The 27189-nt window shown below is 45.8% G+C and overlaps 3 protein-coding genes across 7 annotated transcripts; 1 reads left to right on the top strand and 2 right to left on the bottom strand.

Annotated features, from left to right (window-relative positions):
* Window positions 1-48: 48 nt before the first annotated feature.
* LOC122622222 (cation-independent mannose-6-phosphate receptor) lies at window positions 49-21225 on the bottom strand. Of its 5 annotated transcripts, none has more exons than XM_043800509.1 (18): window positions 21170-21225; window positions 20737-20813; window positions 20580-20663; window positions 20051-20267; window positions 19830-19993; window positions 19471-19754; window positions 19263-19410; window positions 19084-19205; window positions 18906-19018; window positions 13714-14168; window positions 13434-13547; window positions 7144-7290; window positions 6595-6774; window positions 6408-6534; window positions 4648-4715; window positions 1239-1509; window positions 1029-1159; window positions 49-825 (listed from the first exon to the last, which is right to left on the bottom strand). In XM_043800509.1, the coding sequence occupies exons 2-18, from the start codon at window positions 20791-20793 to the stop codon at window positions 745-747; spliced, it is 2763 nt and encodes a 920-aa protein (XP_043656444.1). In that variant the 5' UTR covers window positions 20794-20813; window positions 21170-21225; the 3' UTR covers window positions 49-744. The 5 variants fall into 5 exon arrangements, with proteins under 5 accessions (XP_043656444.1, XP_043656442.1, XP_043656443.1 ...); XM_043800507.1 differs by lacking the exon at window positions 21170-21225 and adding an exon at window positions 20876-21108 and having other exon boundaries at window positions 20580-20666; XM_043800508.1 differs by lacking the exon at window positions 21170-21225 and adding an exon at window positions 20876-21107.
* Window positions 21226-21612: 387 nt separating this feature from the next.
* LOC122620427 (integrator complex subunit 12) lies at window positions 21613-22828 on the top strand. The gene has a single exon (XM_043797875.1). The coding sequence runs from the start codon at window positions 21685-21687 to the stop codon at window positions 22672-22674; it is 990 nt and encodes a 329-aa protein (XP_043653810.1). The 5' UTR covers window positions 21613-21684; the 3' UTR covers window positions 22675-22828.
* Window positions 22829-24495: 1667 nt separating this feature from the next.
* Window positions 24496-26559, bottom strand: LOC122620330 (nucleosomal histone kinase 1). The gene is made up of 2 exons (XM_043797744.1): window positions 26204-26559; window positions 24496-26147 (listed from the first exon to the last, which is right to left on the bottom strand). Exons 1-2 carry the CDS (start codon window positions 26435-26437, stop codon window positions 24561-24563), a joined length of 1821 nt encoding a protein of 606 aa, XP_043653679.1. The 5' UTR covers window positions 26438-26559; the 3' UTR covers window positions 24496-24560.
* Window positions 26560-27189: the final 630 nt, after the last annotated feature.

The raw sequence follows: 27189 nt of genomic DNA, 5'->3' as shown, positions 1-27189 counted from the left end.
ACAGTCAAAGGGATTTAAATATATTGTTTTAGTTTTTATTAGGTATACATTTAAAAGTGTACACTCAGCCGTTTAAATTGTGGCTCGCCTTATTGAACTAAAAAACAACACAAGACGCAAACAAAAATGTAAGTACAGATTGCCTTAGAGTAAAATACAAATCGTTTCAAAGGAATACCACTTACAAGCTGCACTTGAAAATGCTAAAAATGAAATCACATATTTAATGGAAGGAAAAAGCTGCTGCGCTACACGGATTATACATTTAGCCCTCAGCGAAAATACGATTCAAGCAATTGTCCTTTGCAATTCTCTGGCGAATGCAGGCCGCATTTAACTATAGCTATAGGTACGGGTTAGGTTGGGGATTTTCCTTTACATACGAAGGGTATATAAAATATATAATGTGTATATATATATGGTTCCGGTAATTGGTTTTCGTAAGTCGTCGTTGTTGCCTACGCGTATTGTACAGTTTTATATCAGCAGTTCACCTCCTTATCTTATCCCTACTTGCCTACTACAGTTCTCTTTAGTTTTCAATTGTTTTGTTTAGCTCACAGTTCAATCAGTTCCAGTTTTCAGTAATGTCTTCTTTGGTGTCCTATGTTACTCACTTTGGGATCTCTCGCGACTTTAACTAACTACCCCCGCTCCTCTGTGTGTCCACACCATGTGCCCCAGCCCCATCCTCCTAATGGCGAATAAGGCGTTCGACGACGACTTGGCTTAGATTGGGCCCACCTAAAGCAGCATGTCGTCATCGCTTTCGGTGAACTCTCCATTGGGCTCCAACAGCAGATTGGCCTCCTCATTGGATTGCACCTGCAATGGGACGATGGCCAGAACACAACGCATTAGGTAACGAAAACAAACGTTGAAATATTCAAAAAAGAAAAGAAGAATGCAAAAACATGTTTTCGAATGTTCAACAATGTATATTTGCAAAAGTATCTGCAAAATGTAACTCCAACAATGAAACCCTTTGCTTAAACACTGAGGAATTTATCAATTTTCTGGTGACTTACCCGGGAGTATCGCACCGCGGAGTTGCTGCGCCGGAAGAGGCGGCGGACGCGCTGCCTCCGCGCCGGCGAAAAGGCCAACAGGCCCAGGCACGTCACGCAGAAGGTCACCGAGAGAATGGCCCCCAGGATGGCTGAAAAGAGCGGGCATAACGGGGCGGATAAGTGACGGATTATGGGGAAGGGAGACCGTTTCGGGCCAGCTGCACTTACTGCCCACGGACGCCGTTGGCCCAATGGGAGTAGCCGCCGGATCGGGACCAGCTGTTGTTGTCGTTGTCGACGTGGCCGCCTTGGTTGGCTTACCCGCTGGCGATGCCCGGGTAGTGGGGCTGCTGGTGGTGCTGGTGGTGGTGGAGGTGGTGCTGCTGGTGCTGCTGCTCGTGGAGCCATTGGATACGGAATCCTGCTGGGTCGCGCCAAGGGAAAGGAACTCACAGATGCTCGGCGTTCGCTGCACATAAAGCAAATTGCATTGCTGGTCCTGCAAGAAAGCGGATTCGTGTAATTAGAAACTTTCTTCATTAAGGGCTGGGCAAAAATAAATAAATAAATTGATATGGGTGTGGGGGCATAAATTCCAAGTAAAATACGACTGGACTCCGGCTGCAAATTCGTGGCGCAACAACTGCTTGCTGCTTGTTTCCGCCGGCATCCTGCTGCCTTGGCGAACAAAAAAAAAACATAGAAAGGAAAGGAAAACCCTTGCTGCTGTGTAACACTTTCACCCAAAGACCATTTCCGGCGCGACCAGCGACTGCAAAATGAAACAGCAAATGTGCGCATAATTTAAAAACTTTTGCGGCGCAACTGCAACTGGCAACTGCAAGTGGCAAGGCAAAAACGCTCGCTGGCTGCCTGGCTGGCTGGATGGCGAGCTGGCTAAAACTTTCCCGTCACGGCGAGGCGCCGCACCAGACACGAACATGTCCGCGAGGAGAATCGGGTGACTAGGTGGTGTGGTTGGAGCCGGGAACCGGGAACAGGGAACCAGAGGCAAACGAGGCGGAAAGGGGGCAACGCATTAAAAAGTTTGCAGCCATTTAAAATCCCATTTCATTGAATCGCTAATTTTCCAACAGCGCCGCTGCCAGTCGCAGTGCCAGGAACCATGTACACAGCTCCTTTTTGTTGCTGCCCAAAAGTTGTCCTTCGTTGTGCATATATACAGTTTGCTATAAATGCACACATACACTGCCAACAAATGCGTAGTTCTAAAGTCGGCTATTTAAACAAGTTGTATGCAAAACCCCAAACTAATTTATCAATTAAAGTTGAAGTGCTTCATGGAAACAAATCAAATATAGTATGCAGTCTGAGAAATTTCAAAATATTGCCTCTAAGCCTTTTTTTTAGCATTTGGGGGCATACTTATTTTTAAAGTGTAGCAGCAAACGCTATTTTCCGCTTTGCAGTTCAAGGATTAAAGCGTGTTGTGTACTTCCAGCGATTAGCTTTTCTTTTTCCCCCATTCCAACTTCCCTGCCAAGCTGACCTGAACATCTTGTTCGGCTTAACCTGTTGATTGAGCTAAATTAGTCGGATGTATTAGCTGTCTGGATGTCTGGAACTCGGCAAAGGGAAATGGAAATATTAAAGATCCCAGAGAGCGTGTCAAGCAATTAACATCATCGGATAATACATGCACACGAGTGGCAGCCCAAACCAAACTACGTTCGATTGTTGGTAGACGACAGTCGGTTAAAGGGGTTTGGTTTGGCCAGTGGGATTTGGGATCGGCTATGTGGAGAATGCTATGTGGGATGTGGGAGGTGTACTATGGTGTACTATGGGGTGTCAGAGGCGACAGCCCGTCACCCCCAATGGCGACGGCATTTGGAAACGTTTGTCGGTGGTGGCAAACAGCTTGCAGCCGGTTTAAATTTGGGTCAATTGCCTGGTGCCACAAATGCAAAAGCGAAGCCGAAAACAGGACGCCAATATCGGGTCCAGCTGTCCGTCGCGACGGAGTGAAACATAAAATCGACAACTATCGACCTAGAAAATGGACCGGCAAATATTTTCAATCAGCAACGCATCTCCGGGCGTAATTTTTGCGTAATGGACTAAAATGCGGTGTGATGATGACCGTCGAGTGTTTTTGGCGTTTTTGGCGTTTTTCGGGTACCCCATTCAATCCCTCATTGGATGTGAAAGTGGGCGTGGGGAGGGGGGCGGGCGGCGGCTCCGACCTCAAGCACTAATTGCAAAACGTTTTTCGGACGGCGGCTAATGCAATTGCAGTTGGTCCACTAATTACGATGTATTGTGCTTGGCAAAATGGGGAAATATTTCTGCAACCTGCGGTTAATTGTCGCCCAAGCAAAACAAACAATTATTAATTAGCTTAAAGAGAGTCGGGCCTGCATACTAATGATGCTGCCATCCAGAGAAGCCACAACAAAGTCGGATCCTTGGTCATTAGTCAAAGTGCTGCAGGCAAATGCAACTTAATTATATTATTACACACACGTGCACTCTCGTAGGTGCAGCATAAAAGGCGTGTGTGGCATGTAATTTAATTTACCCCGGACCAAGCGACTCGTCTGCCTGCTGGCCTGGCAATCCTTGGCTAATGCCACTACCAAAGTCCAAGGGTCATCTGGTCAATAAAGGAAGGGGTCACAGAGCGAACAATGCGTGCATATCTCTACATCTGATCCCCCATTTCGGAGCACCTGCATCCCATTGATGTCAACAAAGACTGGGGCACGAAAGACTGGGGCGACACGAATGAACTCGGGAAACAAAAGCTCCAACCAGCAGCTAAGAGCTGAGCTGGTGGAAGGTATTAGACAAGAAGCAAGAAATGCAAAGCGAACCGCAAAAACAGAAAATATGAAAAGACAAATAACAAAGGACACAGCCACGCCGAGAAGGGCTGAAATGAGAAAGATGCACAGGCAAAGCCGATTGCCAAGTGGTAAGCATAACAAAGGATACCTGCCGCACTCCGAGCCCTGAGCTCCGCCTCTCCGCAGCTCCTGACCTCCAATGCCCAACCACCCCCACGGCCTTAGTCGCCACCCACCCACCAACCACCACCCACTTTTTAAGGTGGCATAGCTGCTGCGTCGGTTAGTCCCTTGTTGCCCTTTTGCGCACACATATTTCCTACATTTTCGCTTTGAAGCCCAAGCTCGGTGCCTTGTGGCGAGACTTTGAGAACGGACCCACCGACTGCGAAGATTTCTTGTTCGCATTCACAAAGCAGCCGAAAAGTAAAGGGTAAGAAAAATAACTTCAGGTAGTCCAACTTCGTGTACCCTTGCTGTGCAGCTGGTCTGCAAATTTATATTAATAATTCTACAAATTTTAAACACATTCCACTTTTAGATTCTCATCATATGCACAGTGGCCTTCAAAACATTGAACTGATACATCAATTTTATAAAGTAGTGTTATATATATTGTACCCTGTACTGATGATAGAGCATTCAAAGAAAAAGCATGCAATACATCCCCAAAGTTGCCATTCCCGCTGTGTTTCTTTGATGCGCATTTGGCACAGCGCTGAAAAGCGTGCTATACTTTTTGAAATCCCTGAAGAAGCCAAGAATAAGCAGCAGATGCCTTGCTAACCGATTCAGGTGGGAGAATACATAGAACACACTGTACTTACGCTCGAGATGGTGCTGCTGCTCTCCGTCTGGTTGCTGCATATCAGCCGAATCTGGACGTTCATCGTGCCTGCAAGGAGTGTAAACATAATAGGGCATTAGTTTCGAGAGCACTTTAATTAGTTCAAATGTACCCCCCAATTCAAAACAATCTTAACCCTAATAAAGGCGAACAAAAGCAGCGACACAGCAGGGAACCAGAAAGTCAGCCTTTCTACTTTTATGGCCCAGACAAAGGCAGACATCCTCACATACACACACACACACAGTGTTAGTATCCTTATCAAAATTTGAAATTATACAGCATAGAGCACAAGGGGGTTAGGCAAAGTGGATTGGGCCTGGACACCGCAAAGTTATCGCATAAAAGCCAAAAATAATTATCACCACAGACGACAACACAGCTTCAGCTTCAGCTGCTGCTGCTGCTGCTCCTGCTGCTGGTCCTGCTCCTGCTCCTCCTCCGGCCAGTTGTCCTGGATTCCAGCAGGGTCAGGCTGCTACTGTTGTCGGTCAAATGGGTATATTTGAGTGTGGCTGGAGCGGGGTAATCAAAGCCTTCAGCTTCGGTCGCAAAGCCACACAAAATCTACAACTCGTTGGGATTTGGTCTATCCAGGGACCATCTCCTCCTCCTCCGACAGCCACCCACAATTCTGGTATCTGCCAACGCCTGTCACTGGGCATATTAAAATTGTCTGATCGTTTGCAGATTGCGCATTGTCGTCCCACAATGGCGAAACAGTTTGTGTGCCGCACACAGAGTTTTAAAATAATACCATTTTACGGCCAGGGCTGAAGACAATGGAAATGTGTCATAATTAAAGCGTCGTCAGTTTTATTTGTCAAAATAAAAACTTTTTTGTTTTAATAGCAAAGTTTTAAGTGCCATGCAATGGCTCGAATAAAAATCATTGTGCGAATACAAGCCAGCTAACCCCGATGGCTCGGGGGAAATCTCGGCACTGGAAGCCGGACGCCTTTTAAGCCCCCACAGGAAAAAAAACTCAAACCCAAAACCAAACACCCACCTCCTGTGCGATCCAACTGTCTGCGCTCTGCATGCATTAAATATTCATGCAGTAGTATCACATCGACCAAACAAGAAACGAACGAAATGTATAGAAAAAACAGGAGAAGCGCCAGAGAAAAAGAGAGATTCGCCCCAAGTGCAGCAAGATTATTTTACCGCATTATCTCGCAGACAGTTTTTTCGTTTGCTTGATATTTTTTGTATAATTCGTTGTTCTTGTATAATTTCAGGCACTTTGCTCGCAGATGAACAAAAAGAATCTTAGTTTGAAAGCAAACGGCTACCCGAAAATGTAGAAGTTGCAAGAACGGCGCCGCTGTGAAAAAAACCAAAAAAAAAAAAAATCCCGAATGCCAGCGACAAAAATTACGCGATAAAATGCCGCGAGGATCCAAATGGTGTGGTGTTGCAAGAAGGGCCCGGCACGGAAAGTGCATTGGGCTGTATGCCAAATCTAATGCGATTGCTACGTTTTCACACAAAACAGCCAAAAGCATACCAAAAACAAGGGGCAAACAAAAAAAAGGGCGAGCGAAAGGCAAACAAAATGGCGGCAATGCGCGCGTGTTGCGCCAGCGGAAAGGGAAGCGGAACCGGAAACGGAAGTGACAAGCGACTAGCGACAACGCGGATTCTCCCGCTCCTTAAGCCGGCCGAAGCACCGAAGCACCGGAATATGTAAATCGAATTAGCCGGGCTGCTTCAAAAGGACCCACTGCACTCACTCACCTTCCCGACCGCAATTAGGCGACACGTGTGTGAAGAATATGTTGACCAGCGCCTGCGAATAGTCCGTCATCGCCTTGCGATGCGCTCCGCAAATGTTTACCGACATCTTCGTGGCGTTGTAGTCAATCTGCAGGCGGAAAAGTGCAATTTAGAGTCCTCACTCCGACGGCCATTCAGCTCGACTCACCTCAATCTTGCCATCCTTGGTGAACGGCGCACTCTTGAAGTTGAAACGCCGACCCAGCTCGTCGTGCACCAGATCGCAGGTGTCCTCACTGAAGGTGCACTCGTGCGGCGGACAGAAGACATTGGTGGCCCACTCGAAGCGGTAGGCGCAGTCCTCAATCGAACGCAGCACGGGCTGTCCCTGAAAATGGAGGAGTAAGGAGTAAGGAGGTGAAGGTGGAACCATTAGGTGCATGCAGCAATTTGCTACAGAAATGGGACCAGTGGCCATGAAATAATCGCATATATGCTGCTGCCACACAGTCATTTAATGTCCACAGAAAGCCCTGCCAAATGGCGATTCCGTCTGCAAAAAGTCCTGAATGTGCAATTTTCCGTAACGGACTACACAAATCAAATTTTCGCATACTCAAGTATATATTTCTTGAGCTCAGTAATGGCAAATCAAATTGGAAGGTAAAAATAATTAGTATTAAATGTTTCCTTCTAAATTGTGATAAATGGAGCATAGTTGCAGCATATCATGCGTTGTTTCGAGCAGTGTACTTACCCGACCGGTACGCATATCACAGTTGAAAAGGATGTGCGTGGAGAGCTCCGTGGTGTTGTCGCTGGGACAGGGGTCTCCCCTTAAGTAAACCAGCTCGGCGAAGGTGCGATTCCGTTGCGTCAGTGACACCAGCGGAAAACCCATGCTCTGCGGACGAGACAGCGTAAGAGGAGCTTAAAAGGAGGAGCCTCGGAAAAAGCGAAATGTTTAACTTTATGTCTGAGATTGCGGCAAATAACTCGAAATCCCTGTCTGAGCCACGCACACGCTCCTGTTCCTGTGTCGCCTTCTGCCCCTCCTGGCGGTTTCTGCTTGTTGCTATCGTTGTCGTCGGTCTCGAGTCTCCAGTCTCCAGGCCAACCAACAACGAATCAGTCGGTTTCAGTGTGGAGTGGTCGGCACATCGATGCGATGATAACTGGCATGGCCAAGAGCCAGCAGGACATGCTGGTGCCAGTCAGCACAAACGACAATTTAATGGATAGTTCAATGGCACTGAGCACCCGACCAACACGAACTAGCGCTACTTCCTATCAAAATAGTATATACCTTCTATATTAAGCTAGTACATACATAAGAACAAAGAATATCCTAAGTAAAAATATGACTAATGCTATTGCCTTTGGAGTATCCACTTAAAGCGTACATAAAGTTTAATGTACTTATTTTTCAAATGCTTTATGAACTAGTATATAATAGTGTTTCCCAGGACCCTTAGAATCGGTAACGCTTTCGACCAGTTCGTCGCCTGGGCAGCTGTTGCTGCTGCCCCCATCGATGGAGCACGCTAACTGCTGCTATTGGCAATCAGGCTGCTTAAACGCTGCCAGCTATCCAACTAGCCGGCCAACGATGTGAGCTTAATGCGCAAAAAGCAGGGATAGCTGGTCCTGTAAGAGAGTATCTAGTGGAGCGGGGTAAGGATGGATGAAGGGGGAGGGTGCATTGGCGTTCGAGTGGCACAAGATTTATGCTCGGGTCAACAAGGTCGATGGCGGCAAGCGTTGCACATGTTGTCGTCTCATCTTAAACGTATTAGGAGCAGGAGCTCCAGTGCCAGCTCCAGTGCCAAGCTCTTTTGCTGCGAACTCATTTCGTATGCAGCTCAGGCGATGTTTTAGCAGTTTGCTCTATTATTTATTGCTGGCCGTTTCACTGGCCAGTTCGTCCCTGTGTGTGAGTCCATCCCTTTTGAGAATCCATTTGAAAATCAAAATCGCAGCTAATGCGCCATCAGCAAATACACAACGAGATGGCGACAGGGATGAGCAACGTGGCCTGACCTTCAGCCGAGAAATCTCATTAGCATTGGAGGAGGCTATAGAAAGGCGTAAGGATCTGAGGAACTGAGAAACTAAGGAGCCAGAGGGAAATAGGACACATTGAGGGGACTTTGTCGGCGCCAGCTTACTGACTTAAAACACAGGCAAACGTAGCTGCTGCTGTTCGCTCGGCAGTAAGTTTTCCCAGTAGCTTGCTGTGCAAAATTTATTGAAAAACTTTCTTATCGCATTTGAACAAGCGAGTAACTTCTCTGTATGTTTCCGTTTGCCAGTGTGCGTGCGCCTGGATATTTGTGATTATTTTTTTTAAGTTTCGCACAACTTTCCTCTCAGGGATAAGAGGAAAAAAAAAAGGAAAACGAAATGCCAGCGACGACTGGCCGGCCAGACTGAAAGTAACTTAATTGTTTGCAGATACAAATAAATGAGTTGCACAAAAAAAAACAACACACTCACACAAAAGGACACGAGGCCAGGCAAGGCCAAGCTCACAACAAGGGACAGGAAAACAAGAAGAAAATCTTGTCTTGATTGTTGGAAAATCTTTGGCCCAGCCAGGCAAACAAATCGAAAACTTTAATGCGCTGCAGAGCAACGTGGAGGCGGCGGCGAAAGATTAAAAGAACTGTTTCGGATTCTCAAAAGGATTTCAGGACACGACATTTATTTAGGAAGCTGCTTCTAATTAGTGGCAAAACAATGGAGGCGGAGGCAGCTTATCCTTCACGTTTTGTTCCGTTTTGTAAGAGAATGCTTTTCGTTTCTTATTTGGCTTGATTATGGAAGGAGCGGTGAAATGATATGATGCAATGAAATGGACAGTGAGCTGAATCGCCTTAGGCGTATTGGAAATATTATAGAAAGTTAAGTACGCAAGGGAATCCTACAATCAAGGACATTTGTTAACTTGTGAACCTTCATATAGTTTTCCAACTCGAATCGCAGCCTGGCGAAGGAAAAAATAACAAGGCCATGTCCGAGTTGAAAAGCAATAAAGATTTCCGCAAGTTCAGCGATTCCAGAAACATGCCAGCGCAAAAGGACTCCCACTCAGGATTCAGGATCGTGGAATGGGCCGAATGGGCGGGTCATCTGGCTTGCGGTCGCATTGACATTATAGCCTGGCCGAGACAGAAATTCACAGGAATCCATGGAACTACAGCAACAACAACAATAGTGGCAGGAGAGGCATGACATTGAGGGCCAGGACAATAACGGGGATAACAATAAGCACAATGGCGACGAGAAGGACGAAGGACGAAGGCAGGACGAGTTAAAGCCCGCATTGTGGAGATGCTGCTGGCAAGGCATTCAGCTGTTTGCACAACAATTTGATCAATTTCGTTATTAATCCGATTTGATGGGGCGAAGAACCCCATCGGCAGCCATTTTGACGATTTTGTGGTTATTGTCGGAAGTGCAAATGCAAATGCAAATGGAGATGGAGATGCAGCCACCGCAAGCTAGAGGAGTGCAGATGAGAGCAGATGAGATGAGGGGAGAGCAGATGGGCCGGGGTAATAGCTCCTGGGAGTGGGGGCCAATTGCCATGCCAGTCACATGCCCGTTGCCAAATTTGCACTGGCACAAGTCAAACGCCCCCATCGAGTTGACAATGGAGTCCCTGCATGCCAATGAATTGACTCGCACTCGCAGCAATCCAAGCCGAAATTCCCAGTAAAAATCAAACGTGTCGCTGATCCGGGGCTTCCTTTAAGTCAGGCGCACCAGGCGACAAATGTCTGGAGTGCCAGCTCCTTAACCCTATAAAGACCCCTAGAGTTTTTTAAGCAAAAAAGCACTTTGAACAACCAAAACTTCATTTAGATTGTGTACTAGAAAAAGGACACTCATGAAGCTAAATCTTTTCAAAGCGCCTAAACTTTTAAAAAATATATTGAATAACTTCTGAGGAAGATTTCATAGTTATTTCAGTTTTTTGTCATATTAATAACATAAAATTGATACCAATTTATCTCAACTCACTATCTCATGTACTACATGCTATTCGGCCCAAAAAACTATCCAATTAAGTATTTTATCGGTAACCGGAGCTCTTTTGTGCACAGTGGGTTAACGGAATCCCCTTCAGGACCCAGCAATGCTTCTTTCCATTGTAGCTGTTAGCCTGGGGATATGCAATGGCAGCACATTAAAATATGTGCATGCGATAACGGCTGAAGGGGGGAGCTTTGGGTTGAGTTCGGTTGGGGAGATGCCAAGATGCCAATGCAGGCGACAACGTTCGACAACTGCCAATGAGTGGGCCTGGCCAGGAGGCCACCACTGGAGGAGGCGGAGCAGCAGGAAAGACAGGAGGGGCAGGAGGAGCAGGGACACCAATCGGGATGGGGAGCAGGGGCGGTTGGGGTCCGTTCAAGTGCGCGTCAGCAGCTACGAGCAGCACATTTCCGTTTCCGCACACGAAATGCTCTGGAAACGAAGCATTTTCAAAATGCAAAACGTGGCGCAAAATGTAAACAGGGTTGGGGGTACCACCAAAAGGTACACGGAGAAATATGATTTCCATTTTCTGTTTTTTTTTTTGTTGAGAAGTAAGCTAGTTTCTTTGCAATTTATGAACATGATTATATTTTTTACTTTATGGTTGCCACATTTCAAGATACTACGAGGTGCAGAGTAGTGCATACTTTAAGTAGTTAATTTGAATTTATAGTGAAAATAGTTATTGCTTTTATAATATAAACATCATTTTAAAAGTGAATACCGCATATGTTGAATATTTAAAATAGTTTTCTGTGATTTACTGACGCAGCTAAAGTGCTAGCTACAAAAATAGAGCAATAGAATTTTTATAAAAATATATTTGCCATGACTGCGTTATTTCCAGGCTGGCGGCATGAAAACAAAGCCGATGGCACTTTAAGCCGCCACCCATTTGGAGCCACATAGAACAGCCCATCCGCCCATTAGACCATCAGCCCACTGAAACATCCCCGCTAGCGGAAATGCTTTACAGGGCACGTCGCCGGTAGGCACGCCCCCCTTCTCCTGCTCCTCATCATCCTTTCTTGCCCCATCACACACACACACACATGCACACATGGATGCTGCTGGCCGCTAAAAGCTGTTTTTACAGATATTTTACCCCCCAAGCCGCATTCTGCCATTTCCTTCCGTTCCGTTCCGTTTCGTTACGTAGCGCGACGTTACGTTGACTGACCTTACGTTATGCTCACATATTTCACTCGCGTGCTGCCAGCCACAAAACTGCGACCCCCTGCAGCCATTAGAAGCAGTGGCGGGTACCCTACACCTGCTTAGGGGGGGTTGAAAACAAATTAACAAACTAAGAAAGGTGGCAAGCAACAATCTGTTAGCCATATTAAGCGATTTATAGTTGATTTGTAAGCTTTTTAAAACTAAAGTGCATAAAATATGTTTTTATCTTTAAAAACCCCCTGTGGGGCTGCCACTGCTTTGGATGCCACAGTTGCTGGCAACTTAACTGCCTCCTATCCGTACTTTCCGCTTCCAACTCCAGCGCATAGCCATTTCCAACGCGTACGTGCTTATTTTTTAGCAGCTTGAACAATGTTTTTGCACCCGGGAAATTTGTGCAGCTTGTGATAAAAGTTAGAGCCGGAAGGTGCCACAGCGCGGGGTCGGAAGGCACGAGGTCGACATTTTGGGCCTGGCATACGGAAAATGCAGTGGCAAGAGCGATTGCCTCCACCCTTGGCATGCATCCATTGTCGCATGCAATTATTGTGCTGATTGAAGTGGGGCGAGTGCGGTTGGCGGGGCAACTTGGCGGGGAGCCCCATAATTCATCCAACTTTCACAACAAAGACGACCTGGCACTAAGCCGAAACTCAAGCTGCTGAAAGCCGCGAAGGACACGCAGTCAAGGAGGCACGCAAACAATAAGTAAATTGAATTCGCAGTTGAATTATTATCATTTCACATTTGCACATTTTCCCAGAAAAATACCGAGTTTTCAAGTTCAAATTACCAGTGGGATTTTAAAGCATACGCCGGATTAAATCAGACCCATTTTTTCCATGCCTGTATGCTATGGCCTAATGGAAAAATGTATGAATTATTGAGTCCAAGCCAATCCCCTCCAATTATCTCATTCATTTGCAAAGATTTTGCCCAGCGTTAGGTATTACGAACGGAAGCAGGAGTTTTTTTTTCGACCATTTTGTGGTGCTGGGTGAAATCTGGATTCGGGCAAATTTCATTGCATACTTTTGTGGGCTTAAGTATTTAGGCACCAAAAACCCCACAGAGTTGGACAGTTGCTGGGACCACATGCTCAGCGAGGAGATTTTTGGCATTAAACAACTTTTGGCCGCTGTCAACGGCAGACAGTGTGAGTCCGCATACGAATTCCCAGTCCGCCAGTACGATGTTCGAGGTTGGAGGTGGGAGGTTCCTCTTAATGAAGCTAGCAAATCCACTGGTCAGTCCCCTGGGCACCCAAGTATGTGGGGCTGGGCGGGAGCTTGATGGTTTTTTCACTTGGCTAGTGGGTTGTGGGTGAAGCTTAGCAATTAGATTGCTGCATATTTAATGCATGAATGGCACCGCAATTTCGGGCATTTGACCAAAGGAGCCACGAGCATATTGAGGCGTTTATGAGGTGGAAATACGTAGTGGGAGTGACTCAAATTACGAGCGATCCCCGCGCATTCCTCCCAAAACGTTATATGCATACAAAGAGTTTTAAGCACATAAGCGGCTTTCCTTCACGTGGCCAAAACACCCGTCCCCCTTGTGGCCCTTTGAAGTGTGCACACACACACACAGCTGGGCTCAATAGAATATGTCTTAGAAGCCTATTCTCATGTTAACCTAAGAATGAAGTATACTTTGGTTAAATAAACCAAACTTATTGCTATCTTTGTAGCTAAAAATATCTTATGCTAAGCTATATAAAACCTTCTATGTCTAACCAAACAGTAGTGTTACTAGTTTCCTGCCCCCAGCTGTGCGGATATGTACTATATGTGGGGATGTGGATTTTCGTGTGGTACTTACACGCTCCTCCTCGGGGGCGCCGGCGGCCGTCACTTTGGCCATGCAGGCAGCAGATCCGCCGGCACAGCCTAATTGGTATTTGGGCACTAATGGACGGCACACATTCAAAAAGAACTGCAAAGAAATAAGAGGGTGAAACGGAATTGGAACGGACTCCTCGCCTGGGTTGTGTTGAGTGGCAAAGACAAAAGCCAGCAAATTACGGTCAGAATTGGCATGGTATTTTTGGGGGCCTCTTTTGCCTGTGGGGAAATCAGGGACTACAACTACAACAGCTCACCTTGGTCGTCTTGGGCACCAGGTGCTCCATGCTGGCCGGCAGCTCCACTCGTGCCTCGTAGTTGTCGCTGGCGCTAATCAATGGCGTTAGGTCGATCAGTTCGTCGCCGCTGCTGCCCAGTCCATCGGTTGTGTGGTCCACGTAGGTGGTTGCCTTGCATCTAATCGGCTCCCGGCAGGCAAGCGGCGTCTGATATTGGATCAACAGCTGACAATTGGAGTCCTCAATTATTTTCAAAGAATCGCTACCGCCAGCAGTGCTGACTCCATTGTCCTTGGTGGCATTGTTCGCACAGACAAACTCGATTTTCGTCGACCAGCGCCGCATGCCCGATGCTGCGGAGCACTCGGCCCCATCCTCATACAGCAAATACAGCGAACCGGTCTGATTGAAACGCAGCTGCGAGTTGGAGTTGCCCAGGCTGGTGGTCGTGGAATTCTGCTCGTAACAAGCGCCTGCAAGTGAACGGGAAGCGTACGGATCAATTGAGTGCTCCACGGCTGGGCGCCAAGTGCCAAAAAGTCAGAAAGAAAAACAAAGACCATCTGAAAGGCAAACAAAACACGAGCATGGCCGGCAAATCCTGGCCGAAAAAACCTTAGCCATTCACTGAACACACTCAAACAAATTTTAGGCTATTGTCTAGAAGTCACTTTTTGTTTCTCTACCCAGATTACTTCCTCAAGAATTCGCGTATTGCTGAGACTCCTACTTGTTTACTCCTGAAGAACTCGCACTTTGCTAAAACTTTTACTAACTTACTTGACCTTATAGTGCACTTATTTTTGACAGTGCACTGCTGAGCACAGGACTTCTACGTCCTGCAAATGAAGCGTTACCCGCTTAGGGCTGGAATAGGGATAACAAGGAGCGGCAGTAGAAGCGACTGGACATCAAAGCCAAAATTAATTGTTCTCGTTGTTTGTCAACTTGCAAGGAGCATTTTTTCAGTACCCGAACTGCGAGAATGTCCAAGCAATCGGAAGGCTTTTAGTGCCGCCTCCTATCCAGAGTGGCATTCAGACACAATGGACACGGGAACGCATCAAGACCACACAATGCATAAATGCCAGTACATTTGCTTCGGTTCATGTACTTCTTTTTACGGAATTTCCGATTTAATTGGCTAAAAATAACATTAAGTTGTGTGGATAGCTAAAAGCGTCCTGCTGACAACCCAATTTTATGGAAATACACAGAATCTCCTTCTCGCCCTGCAGCTGTAGTTTCTGGCTCTTCCCATTTCGATCTACCATCTACCATTTCACTTGCAACCCAACAATTTTGAGCAATGTCACTCACATTTGCCGGATTTTGATTGAGCGCCCTAGAGCAGACAGCATTGTGATTGTGATTTGACTAGAGTATGGTAATTTCAGACCCCATCACTCTGCACTCTGTGCCCCCATCCACAGCTCCACATTCACCCGCCTTTCACATTTTTATACTTTATTGCAGACATCGGACAAGTATCCACACACATGCAGAACAGAAGGATCAAGAGCCATGACCAACAACGAGAAAATAACAAAAAACGATGAGAAAAAGACCAATTGAGGTGGCTTTTGGCAAATCGAAAAAGAAATCGACTGTCAACTAAATTGATAAATGACATTGTGGGGCTGCGTGACAATATATGTATGTACTTCTGTATAACCCAGTGTAAGCATGTATCTATGTACGTATGTATGTATGTATATTCCAAACAGGACCTGCTAGTGTCCTGCGGAAGAATGCAATTGAATTTAGCAGACCACAGACCCAGAAGAACAGAAGACGTCCTCTGAGGATTTATTTGAACAGACAAGCGCAGAGCGGAAAGTCCCATCAGCTTTAAAATGGTTTAAGCTTGTAGTTTGTTAAGAAATATAAATGCAAGCTTCATAAAGTGTGTGTATCAATGGAAGTTCAACATAGGACAAGATTGAAACAGCTTTGAATAACAATATCATTGGGCATAGAGCTCAGACTCCTCTGAGCTATTATTTCGACCGCAGCTGTGTAACTCATACGGTCCAGGATGTACACTTGCACACACACGCACCTTGGGTGAAAATCATTTCCTTGTCAAGATTATCCAACGAGATTGACCTGGTCACAAACACACCGAGACACCGAGACACCGACACAATACAGCCCCCGCAAATTGAATTCCAATGCAATCTCGACTCAAAGCCGCCTTGGGGTTCGCATTGCGGTCATGAAACAAAACATTGTTTAAATTCCGCCTATTGCTGAGAAGGGTTAAAATATAAGGAGCTGACTTTGTGGCATTGATAAGGCGAGTGGCAGCGGTATGACCGAAAATATTTCGGTGCCCAAAAAGCGAGGCCGCCTGCGAAAGGGCAAAAAGTGGAGCCCGGGGGCCAAATTGAATTTCAATAAGAAAACATCGAGGCAAAGGGCGAAAGTAACCCTAAAAACATTGACCATCAGCCGGCAGCAGCGGCGGGCGGCAAAAACCCGGCAGTAGCGAGAAAAACAAATATAAAACGATTTAGTAGCTGCCTGATGCCATTTTAGATGGCGCATCCAGGCCAAACAGCTGCCGGCAAGTGTTAGTTACGGCTGGCAGGAGCAGGAGGAGCAGGAGGAGCTGGAGAAGCTGGAGAAGCAGCAGGAGGAGCATCAGGATGGACCGGTTCGGTTTTTGTCCAGTTCGGGGCCAAATTGAATTTGCCCGCCAGCAGCAGCAGCGCGCAAACAAATAACCAGAGAACCCTGGGCATCCGGAGCCCCCCCATAAAAAGGAGTAAAATGCGAAAACAATAAAAACAGCAAATTGAAATTATAAACAAAGCGGCAGCAGCCGCTCAAGAAAAACAGCAAGCACAAAAGTGCTGTGCCATTGGAATTTGATACTCTCCAGATTTCCACAAAATACGGCATGTTATTCTATGTGAAATACCACAAAATGGAAACAGCAATCTTAAATTTATACTTCTAAGACTAAGAAATAAGCAACAATATGATTGAAATCATTATCTTCTCACTGCCATGTATGTGAACCAATATTATATTGTCATAATCAATCATTAAATTATATACATATGCTATTACTAAAATGTTCCAGAGGAAATATCATGTTTTATTAATTTTCACGTGTTAAAATATGTTTACACTGTTTTTAATACCTTTATAGACTGCAAACCACACTAAATTTGTTTAGACAATCATTTTGAAGCGGCGCAATTAAATGAAGCCTGCCTGATTATATCACATGGTGCAATACGTACATATGGCCAAAGCGCACCCAACAGCCTTCAAAAATGGGAATTTGTCCGCGCCCACCATAAATAAATATGAAATGCAGAACGAAATCGCAAATGAAAATTACACAAAATGACAGGGAAACGCATGCTGCATAAGCAATTAACAGCAGCAGTTTGGTGGGCGTGGGGATTTGCCCTCGCATGGGGGCGTGGCCATAACTCAGTGGCAGGCTGCTGAGTGGGCCAGGGCCATGCCCCCTGCCAAATGCCTTCAAATATTGAATTCAGCTATGCAAACCAGGAGATTTTAATGCCCCATTCGTAGGATGAGTTGGGGTGCCTGCAATATGCCGTCTGCCAGTGTCAGCTGGGCGCCAAACAGCGAACGTGCACCGCAGTGTGCACCGTGAAAAAAATTATGCTAGATTCCACACTAAAATAAATATATTTTACATTGGCATCCAAAGAATTGTAGTTGAGACCACGAAAATATCATCTATACTCAATCTTTCTTACATTAAACTCAAGGTACTGATATATGTGCAACATTGTCATAGAGTGCCATCGATTTGTTTCAGTGCAAATAAGCGCCAGCTTGTTTACAAAAGCTCTGGCACGTCCTGCGCCCCACTTTCGCGCATGTGTGTGCGTCTGCTATTTGCCTAACAAATGAAATTTTCATGTAGGTCTCTGCCTCATGGCCTGGACATCAGTTTGGCAAAAGGGAGCACAGCACAGCACAGCACACACTTATTTATTTGTTTAGGCCCAGCAGTGGGCCATGGTATCGCCTCCACACCGCCGTGTGTCTGTGTGAGCCGCGAGCGAGCCAGCCAACCGAAAAGGACGCGCCAACGGATATGCGTCTGCAGTCAACTACGAATGCAGGACACCCAGTGCGAACACCCAGATACACATCCTTGCTCTGCGTGAGCAGCAGTGCCATGGCTACCAGATACTAGATACCAGCTACCAGCTAACAGCTACGAGCTACCGAAAAACGAGACACGTTTCACTTGCCAACGGCCCGCATCAGGAAAAGTTGTTATTTGCCAGGGCGAAACGTCCCCTATGTTGATGCAGCGCATACAAGGCAAATAAATAGAAAAATATCAAAGCTGCGGATATGCTGGCATTATGTGCTGTAGGATTATGCACTGGACTGGCAGGGTAAACCATGTGTTGATATTTATGTTTCGCTTCAACCAACTATATAAAATATGAAGATATAAAGTGTTAGACGCTTCACATATCCACCTTAGTCAACACATTATATTAAAGATTCGGAGCAGCTGAATTCGCTAAATCTCAATATAAAGTTTAAGCTACACATTAAATTCTTATAATATATACTCGAAGCAGACTGATCACAAAACGCAGAGCATCAGAAGGCCGTCGAAAGCGTTTAGCTTATTACTGACGTCAAAAAAATGTAAATTGAATTTTCACGTGGAATGGAAGGATAGCCAACGGATAGGAGGATTGACGGGCTTAATGGTCTGACCAACCCACATGCATATACACATGCAGACTCGTAAATTATGTAAATATATGACGGACCACATCACAGATCTAAATCATTATCATCATACCACGGCATTTACAACTGCCAACACACAAGTGCGAGTGGGCGAGTGAGTATATGGAGTATATGAACAGATGTAGAGGGACCTAGAAAGAGCCACTCGTGTGCGCTTTAATGGAAACCGGATGAAATGGTCAACACTTGACCGGGCCCTTCCCATTTTTTCCGGCATTCCTCTCCGGTTGCGAAGACGATTATGGCCATGAGAGCCACTCGAGCAGAAGAGCAATAAAAAATCATTAATCTCGCACAACAAGAGTCATCGAGGCGAAAGGGTTTAAAGCTTTAGCAGGTTACGGTTGGCCTAAACCCTTTTAATTATGACTCGCTTTTGTGACGAATAAGTTTTTCCTAAAATCTATTTCAATATTTCAGTCCGCAAAGGGTCCACTTACCGCCATTTTCCTGGCAGGGCGCCCCAGCATGTGCGCACACTGCAATTGTATAGTTCTTGCCATCCTTGAGCAAAGTGCGAGCGGGCTTAGAGCTAAGCGAACTCAGATCCAACCTATTAAGAGGGCACAGCAGGGACATAAAGTGGATTCGATATAGTTAAGTATATGTACAACTCACAGCTCATTTGTGGAGGTGAAGGCCGTGCACGGTTTGAGATCATTACAGGCCAAAGGCGTTACAAAGTTGAACTGGTAGGTGCAGGAATCAGCTCCTAGACCCGCGAACTCCGGATGGGCATTCTAGAAGAAAGACATAAGATTAGCTTGAGCATAAACCTGAAACCCTAAACTACGCACCCTGATGAACTTGTCACAGCTGAAGTAAATCACGCTGGTGTAGTTTACACTGGTGTTCTTCGCACAGGGCGTTGGGGACTCATGCCTGAGCAAAAGCTGCCCATTCTCCACCACCGGATGCGTTTGTACATTGCCAAAATTGATAAATCTATGGGGAAAAACCTTTGACTAATATCTTGCAAGCAATATTAATCAAAGTTCTACCCACCGTTCTTTTGGATTGGTGGCTTTCTTATTATATAGACAAACGCTGCTGCCGGCAGGACACATGCTGTTCTCTCCGTATAGCACCGGTTTACAGATATTGATCAGAAAGAAGGCACCCTGACGATCGGTAGTGCGGTAGTTACTATCACTCAGCGGCATCAGGTCGAAGGTTCCATTCGACTTGGTGTCCCCCACTCTGCAACTATTGGATTGCAGGCCATCGGGAATGGAAAGGCAGGCCAGTGGCGTCCTGTAGGAGATGTAAAAAGAACAGGCATCGTCTGCCTAGAAGAAGCACAGCAAGCACATCAGTATGTTAATCAGAATGATGGTATTTCGGTAACAAATTCAAATCCTTACATAAGCCGTTATGTGGATAGGCTGCGCATCCAAAGTATAGTCGCAAGTGAGCCGTACATGCAGCTGGTAGTTGGGAATGTCGGCAGTGCCATTGTCGCACTTTGCGCCGCTCTTATACTTCAGATACATATTTCCATGGTTGTAGAACAACTCATGCTGGCCACCTGAACAGTAAAGGCATCATAGAGTGTGAGATACAGATAAAGTGCTGTTCAACTCACCCAAAACATGCTCCTTTCCCTGCTTTTTGAGGCATGCTGCCACATTACTTTCGCCATTGCAGGTTTTTGAAAGATTTCCGCATATATTGAACTCGAATTGGTCGGCTCCATTGCTCTCGCTCTTCACCACATGGCCCAAGTCCGAGTGGAGGCCACTGAAGTCGAAGGTGTTGCCGTAAATGGGCTCCTTGATTTTACATTCCGTGGTGGAGAATTTCTAAAGGAAAAGTAAGCATATAACAATTTTTTATTTTTTTAAAAACAAACAAAAGATATTTTTTATGACTGTATTGCTAGCTTTAATCGCTCTATTATTCAGCTGATTGATATCATAGTCATTCGAATGTTCCGCCAACAAAGACTGGAAGTGATAAGCGGTCGAAAACCATGCAATTACGGGGGCGTTAAGCGGGGTCTCGGCCAAAAGGCAACAAGTGCGCAGTGAAAACAAACAAACAGCCCCAAAATAGACGCCCGCCGCCCACTTCCCGCCCACGGACCACCCACCACCCACCAACCGCCCACTTACCAGCTGATCGGCTGCGTCAGCGGCGACACTCTCGCCGCAGAAGAAAAGCAACAAAAGCAGGGAAATCACAATTTGGAAACGCATCTGCTGAAATGTCAATAAATGCAATGTATAGTTTGTGCTTCAATATAAATGATTTTTCAATGTATCATCCCACCTGACGAAAATTTTCCTGCGTGGGAGCTGCGCAGTCCTTGTGCAAACTGCAACGCATTTTTTGGTCACCTGCAGGCGCTGAAATATTGTCACAAAATGAGTCAAGGCGCTGGAAAGCGTTTGCAGTTGGTTTCTTTTACTGTTTTATTGGTGATTCCACCTTTAAGATTAGCGTTCTTGTTGTTTTCTTTTTGCAACAAAAAGTAATTCGATTTCCCTTATCACCAGCTAACTGTTTATGTTGAGAGAGAGCCAAGTTGTTATTGCTTTTCCGATTGGCTCTCTGCTTCGATTTTTCCACGGCAGTTCGTTCGTATGTATTTTTCTTCTTTGCGCAGCACAACAAAACAACAATAGGCGACGGCGCAGTTGCACGCAAGTTATAACAACGAACATCAATATTGGCAAAATGACTAATTTCACATTAAATATACCTTGTTTGTAAGCGGCTAAACTACCTGTCCAAAAAAACAACACTGGCTCTTGGAACTGTTACTTTACGTTTACAGGCGAATAGCAGCGGTTTGGAAGAAGCCGAGCTGTGCGGCGGTGTGGTAGCACTGGTCACACAGCTGTTGCGCTTTTGAAAATACGTAATGAATACGTAATGAATGAAGAAACTATTAACTAACCGTAGTTTAATGGTATAAAGTAATGCTCAGCATGCCTAACCGAAGCTTGAGAACCCAACATAAATACATTTTTTAATTACTTACGTAGTAACATTGTAGCTTATAGGCTATATTCATATTATGCAAAATGACCCATAACTTTATTTTTATTGTTTTATAGAACATACTTTAAAATTGAATTTTCCCGCCATTTCCAATCCACTTTGCCAAGTGAATGGCTTCAGCCGGCAGTGTGGCTACACTGGCCAAGAAAACAGCTGTTGCGCGTGCAAAAACTGCATTTATATTGTTATTTACTATATTTACTCGAAATTAAGATGGCCGCAAATATAGCCGCCGCAGCTGCAGCTGCCCAGGAAGTGGATCCTGTGCTGAAAAAGGCCATCAAGTTGCTGCACTCCAGTAATCCCACCTCGGCAGCCGAATTGCGTCTGCTTTTGGACGAGGCTTTGAAGACTCGTTTTGGTCCGGAAAAGAGTTTAACCAACAACATGACTCCACGGATGCTGGAGGATGAGGCCAACTTTGTCGGTCGGGCTGCCACGCCACCGCAGCAGCCCATCAATACGGACGAGATCATCAATTTGACCAACTCACCGGACAAGGAGCCCTCCGATTCGGTGGACACCATTGCTGATTCGGATGACGGTCTGAGTGCCGTGGGAATAGTTAATACCGGAGACACCGGCGACTTTGGTGATCTCAATTGCTGCGTGTGCGGCGAGATGGTTTTCACGGCCACCAACCGGCTGATTGAGTGCTCCAAGTGCGGCGCCATGTACCATCAGGAGTGCCACAAGCCACCCATCACAAAGGAGGAGGCTGCCGATGATCAGGAGCAGAACTGGCAGTGCGACACGTGCTGCAACAAGCCAACGAGCAGTGGGAAGACAGCATCCTCGGCAGCGGCCGTAACGCCAACTGTCTTTATAGCCGACGAACCCATGCCGTTGACCAGCAAAGCCAAATCGTCGGCAGCCTCGTCGCGCTCATCGAACTCTTCCAACTCCTCGTCGCCCTTCTACCGGCCCGAACCCAGCAGCTCCACCAATGCCAGTAGCAGTAGCAGTAGCAAGCATGGCCATAAGTCCTCCTCTTCGTCGTCGTCCAAATCGCACAAAGAAGATCGATCGTCTAAATCCACTACGGCGCCTTCACTTAGCGCCATCGGCAGCCTGGAGAAGCACAGCAGCAGTGGCACCACCTCATCGCGACGCAGCAGCTCCAGCAACAAGTCCAGCTCCAAGAGCAGTTCCTCCAAACATCACGAAAGCGGCAGCAGCAGCAAGCGCAGATCAAAGCAGTAATTTAGCATTCCTTATAATTAAGTATAAAGTTAAAATCTACATACGATTCTGAACGTTTAATAGGGATTTCGAAATTAAACCAGAAATCATTTCAAATAAATGACTTTTATACATAATACATACAGCCGTGGACGTATAAATAGCACAAAATGAAGTTCATCTTTTTGAATAGTTTTTTTAATTAAAAAAAATTTCTTGGAAATAAAACAGCTTTCGTTCTTCATAGCTTAGCTTATAAACTAATAAATTAATTAATCAAAATGAATAAATGTTTAAAAAAAAAGATGTGGAAATTTAAAAACTAAAAAACAACGAAAAATGCGTGGTCACAGAAATAGCACAATTTCAAAATATCTTCAATTAATCATAAAAAATAAGTTTAAAAGTAATTAATGTAAAGCAAATTTAATATTTGATTGAGTATCCATGATTTTTGATGACTGCGTTACATCTTCAACCCATACTCTCCACAAGATCCTGACATCTATCCTTTGGAATGGAGTTCCAGGCTTCTTGGACACCTTTCCACAAATCGTCAAGATTCGAAATTTTTTTTTTGGATATCATAACCTTGGCATCATTCCATAGATTTTCTATTGGATTTATGTCAGGGCTTTTGAGCCGGCCATTCCAGAACTTGGATGGATTCGTCCTTCAACCACTTTTTAACGACACGATATGTGTGCTTTGGGTCGTTGTCGTGCTGGAATGTCCATTTCAGAGGCATGTTCTCAAACGTAAATGGTTCCATTTGATTTTTGAGAATGTCCACATACATAAAGCGATCCATTACGCCAGTGATCCGGTAAAGCGGACCCACACCTCGCCAGGAAAATGCACCCCAGCACATAATGGAACCGGCACCGTGCTTAACAGTCTTCATGGTGTACCTGGGGTTAAGAGCTTGGCCTTTTGGACGACGAACAAATGTTTTCCCATCGGGTCCTACTTTATTAATTTTTGTTTCATCGCTCCAAAGGATGTTTTTCCAAAAACTCAGGTCCTTATCCCGGTGGGCCCGTGCGAAACTTAATCGTTGCGATATGTTGCGTTTTGACAGGAGCGGTTTTTTTCTGCTGATGCGTCCAAAGAGGGAAGCTTCATTTAGTCTTCTTGCCACTAATTTCCTCGATACATTTGTGCCACATTCTTTATTTATTTCCTCCATAATTTCGCGGGAGGACTTGAAAGGATCCGCCTTGCTCTTCCGTACTATGAGCATATCTGTACGCGGATCAGTTTTTCGTGGCTTTGGTTTGCGTTTTTTTTGATTGGTCAAATATGCTGTGTTTTCCTTCACTACCTTTAGTGCATTATATACCATTTTCCTCGAACATTTCATTATTTCGGCAATTTTAGCAGGTGTATTGCCAGATTCAGTTAGGTTGAATATCATCCTCCTTTCTTCAACTGAACAATGCTTTCCTCGACCCATTTTTTTAACTTTTGTATTAAATTACATTAATTTGTTGACGAAATTTTTTAAATCACGAAAAAAAACTAAGAAAAACCACTTTTTACACGGAATTTGCTGTAAGTTCTTTAAAGTGTGCTATTTCTGTGACCACTCTAAATAATCGCTCGCGAACGAAAATTAAGCATAAAGCAGAAGAAAAAAATGATAATGGTAAATTTTTTGGTTGTACGTCATCTAGAAGAGAGCAATAATCAATTCACATCAACATTTTTGGAATCGAAAGCCAAATACTTCTGAAATAATCGATCTAAAGTTACTGTTCTGATGTGTGCTATTTATACGTCCACGGCTGTATGTACTACCGAACTCAGTTCGGATCAGTTTGCAGTTAACACAGGTAAATGTAAGAAAATAATTCAAGTTTTTATTATAGAGGTTACAAATGTAAAAATACAGAAAACAAAAACTCCTATCGCTGGTATTTCCGCACAGTGACCGCTGGTGTCCGCGGACTGCGACCGGATGTGGAGGAGTCACCTTCATCGCCATGACCGTTTACCTTGCGCAGATTTACACGGGTCGCGGGAGAGCCTTCCTCCTTCAAACTAGACGCCAGACTGCGGGATGAGGGTGTTCGTGAATCAACCGCAGTCGCCTTATCTTTATCCGCCCTCTTTTTGCGTTTGACATTCACAATTACGTTGGCATCCATGCTAACGTCAAGCTCGAAGTTGAACTCGTAGGTCTTGTTGGAACGCGGCTGTGGGGTGAGGTCATCATTGATCACGGTCTTGCCACCGGGACGACCGCGCAGCGAAATAGACGGGCTGAAATTGATCTTGGCAGCACTGGGAGTCTTGAGTCGCGCAGCAGTGGGTGTCTGTGACTTGGGACTGGCCTTCGGTGTGCTCCTTGGCTTGGGACTGGCCTTGGGTGTAGCTCTCTCCCTGGGAGTTGACTTGGGCTCAGTCTTGACGCGCTTCTGGATGGGGGGTGAGCTCTCTGCGGCAGGGGCAGCAGCTGCTCGCTTCAAGGGCGAAACTTTGGCGTTTCGGGCTGGTGGGGAGACCTTTTTAACAGTCTTCTTGCGAGGTGGGGTATATTCCTCCTCATCCTCTTCGCTGGCGGAGATTTCCTCGTCTAGTGATGAGTTCAAGACTGGCGAATCAATTTTCTTTGCTCTCCTGGCTGCTGTTGCTTTGCTCGTGCCGGGTGGACTGAGGTTATTGTTGCTGCTGGTCTGTGGCTTCAGCTTGAAGTCGAGATCTCCGCTGTTTGGAATTTTTAACTGTTTGAGCGCACCTGAGAACCAACTGCGGCACTTGTCGTAGTCCGGCTCTTGGTTGTGTGTTAGTTTTGAGACATATTTCATAAAATCCCCAATTGGAGCGGGCACACCCTTGGGAAACATCGTCTTGAGACTGTCTGCTATGTTATCCATAAATGCTTCCTTGGCCTTTTGAACTTTGAGAGGTACAGTAAGTAGTTTCTGCGTGACCCATGGCAACTCCGCGCCCAGCCACTCGATGAGATTGTAACCGAGAATCTCCAGATCCGCTCGTCTGGTAGGCACGCCCAGATGGGCATCCCTGGATGTGTATTCTATGGTGCCATTATGCATCTTCTTAGGGTCCGGCTTAAAGTCGCCTGTGATGAAGTGTGAGGCTAGACCGAAATCCACCAGGTACGCCTGCGCAGCGCCGCCTTTTCCCAAGCCCAGCAGTATGTTGGCTGCCTTAAGATCGGCGTGAACGTAGCCAGTGCTGTGCATGTACTGATAGACGTCCAGCATCTGAATGGCCAGTCGGTAGACAGTGCCCTCGGGCAGTCGCTTGCCGTTCTGCTCCAGAAACTTGGAGAGATCGCTGCCATAGCGCGGCATGACTATAAATCGATGCTTTTCACCATTGACCTCCACGGAACCATTGGCCAGTATGTAGGGCATGCCCAGGGATTTGATGCCGTGCTTCTGCTTGAACTGTTTAATGTCCTCCTGCTTGGCGTTGCGCAGGTAAAAGTGCATCTCCACGAAGAGAGGACCATTGCCATGTGGCTCCTGAAAATACGGGTTTTAATGGGAAAACTCCAAAAAGGCTAACGAGCACTACTCACGCATTTCACCACCGCATCGTAGTTCTTTTCCCCCACTTTGCAAGCGGCGTAGATCTCGCCGAATCCTCCAACTCCGATGGAGGGTCCAATGCGCCACTGGCCCTTGGCCAAATCGGTAAAAACTGATCCCTCCTTCACCTTCTCCGGCATCGCATACAGCTTGCTCTTGGCCTTCTTGGCCGGCACCGCCTTTTTGGCCGGCGCAGCGGCTTTCGGCTTGGCTACACGCGGCATCCTTTGGGCAAGATCGTGGTTAAACAGCGGCTAAGTGCAAAATTCACAAATTCCGCTCGAAATGCCGGGCCATCAGGGTTGCCAATCGACGCGGGGAGAAGCGTCTTGGAGGGTTGCCAGGTGAATGACAGCATAGAAAATATATCGCAGCACGACTGCTTGTCGAAAAAATATACATATTTCCAGAGTTGTTACCTTCTTGCCAAGGCATTGAAACGTTGAATTATAAAAATGTATTTGTATATTTATTTAAGGCTCACTAAAAGTATAAAACTATAAGGTAACTGCGAACTAGGGGCATTAGCAGCTAAGGCCTTCCGCTCGTCTAGGGTGACAATGGTTTTTACATAGAAAGAGGAAACTATAGTTGTATATTTAATGAATTAGGTTGGAGTTTAGCAAAAAGCTTACAATTTTGTTGATGTTATCGTTTGTTGGGTTAGCAAGAGCGGTTATTGGGCTGATTGATTGAAAGGTAACTGATCCATAAAGGGAAATGGGAGGAGTGTTAGCTAGGATGTGTTTAACGCGTAAATGATAATGATAAAGAGAGCATATGTTGGAGAGGGATCTGTTCATGTAGTGGGCATTTGTAAGATTAGAGTGTCCAAGCCCGAGCCTGCTCATATGAATTTGTGTTTTTCTGTTAGGTGATGTGGTTTTGTAGGAGAAGTTTGGTGTGGTAGCTAAAATAACAAAAATAATGATTCAGTTTCTACGATATCTTAGCCCCGCGAATGGCGCCACTCTAC

This window comes from Drosophila teissieri, chromosome 3R (assembly GCF_016746235.2).
Source record: "Drosophila teissieri strain GT53w chromosome 3R, Prin_Dtei_1.1, whole genome shotgun sequence".
NCBI lineage: Eukaryota > Metazoa > Arthropoda > Insecta > Diptera > Drosophilidae > Drosophila > Drosophila teissieri.
This window is presented reverse-complemented; position numbering and strand designations above follow the sequence as displayed.

What these genes read in the sequence shown, in the direction of transcription:
- LOC122620427 (XM_043797875.1), top strand. Translation starts at nt 21,685, where the DNA reads ATGGCCGCAAATATAGCCGCCGCAGCTGCAGCTGCCCAGGAAGTGGAT.
- LOC122620330 (XM_043797744.1), bottom strand. Translation starts at nt 26,437, where the DNA reads ATGCCGCGTGTAGCCAAGCCGAAAGCCGCTGCGCCGGCCAAAAAGGCG. An exon ending in ACGATGCGGTGGTGAAATGC is followed by an intron (nt 26,148 to 26,203) that starts GTGAGTAGTGCT and finishes CCGTATTTTCAG; the next exon opens with GAGCCACATGGCAATGGTCC.
- LOC122622222 (XM_043800507.1), bottom strand. Translation starts at nt 20,793, where the DNA reads ATGCGTTGCAGTTTGCACAAGGACTGCGCAGCTCCCACGCAGGAAAAT. An exon ending in GCCCTGCCAGGAAAATGGCG is followed by an intron (nt 14,169 to 18,905) that starts GTAAGTGGACCC and finishes GTTCACTTGCAG; the next exon opens with GCGCTTGTTACGAGCAGAAT. An exon ending in GCCTAATTGCGGTCGGGAAG is followed by an intron (nt 4,716 to 6,407) that starts GTGAGTGAGTGC and finishes CACTCCTTGCAG; the next exon opens with GCACGATGAACGTCCAGATT.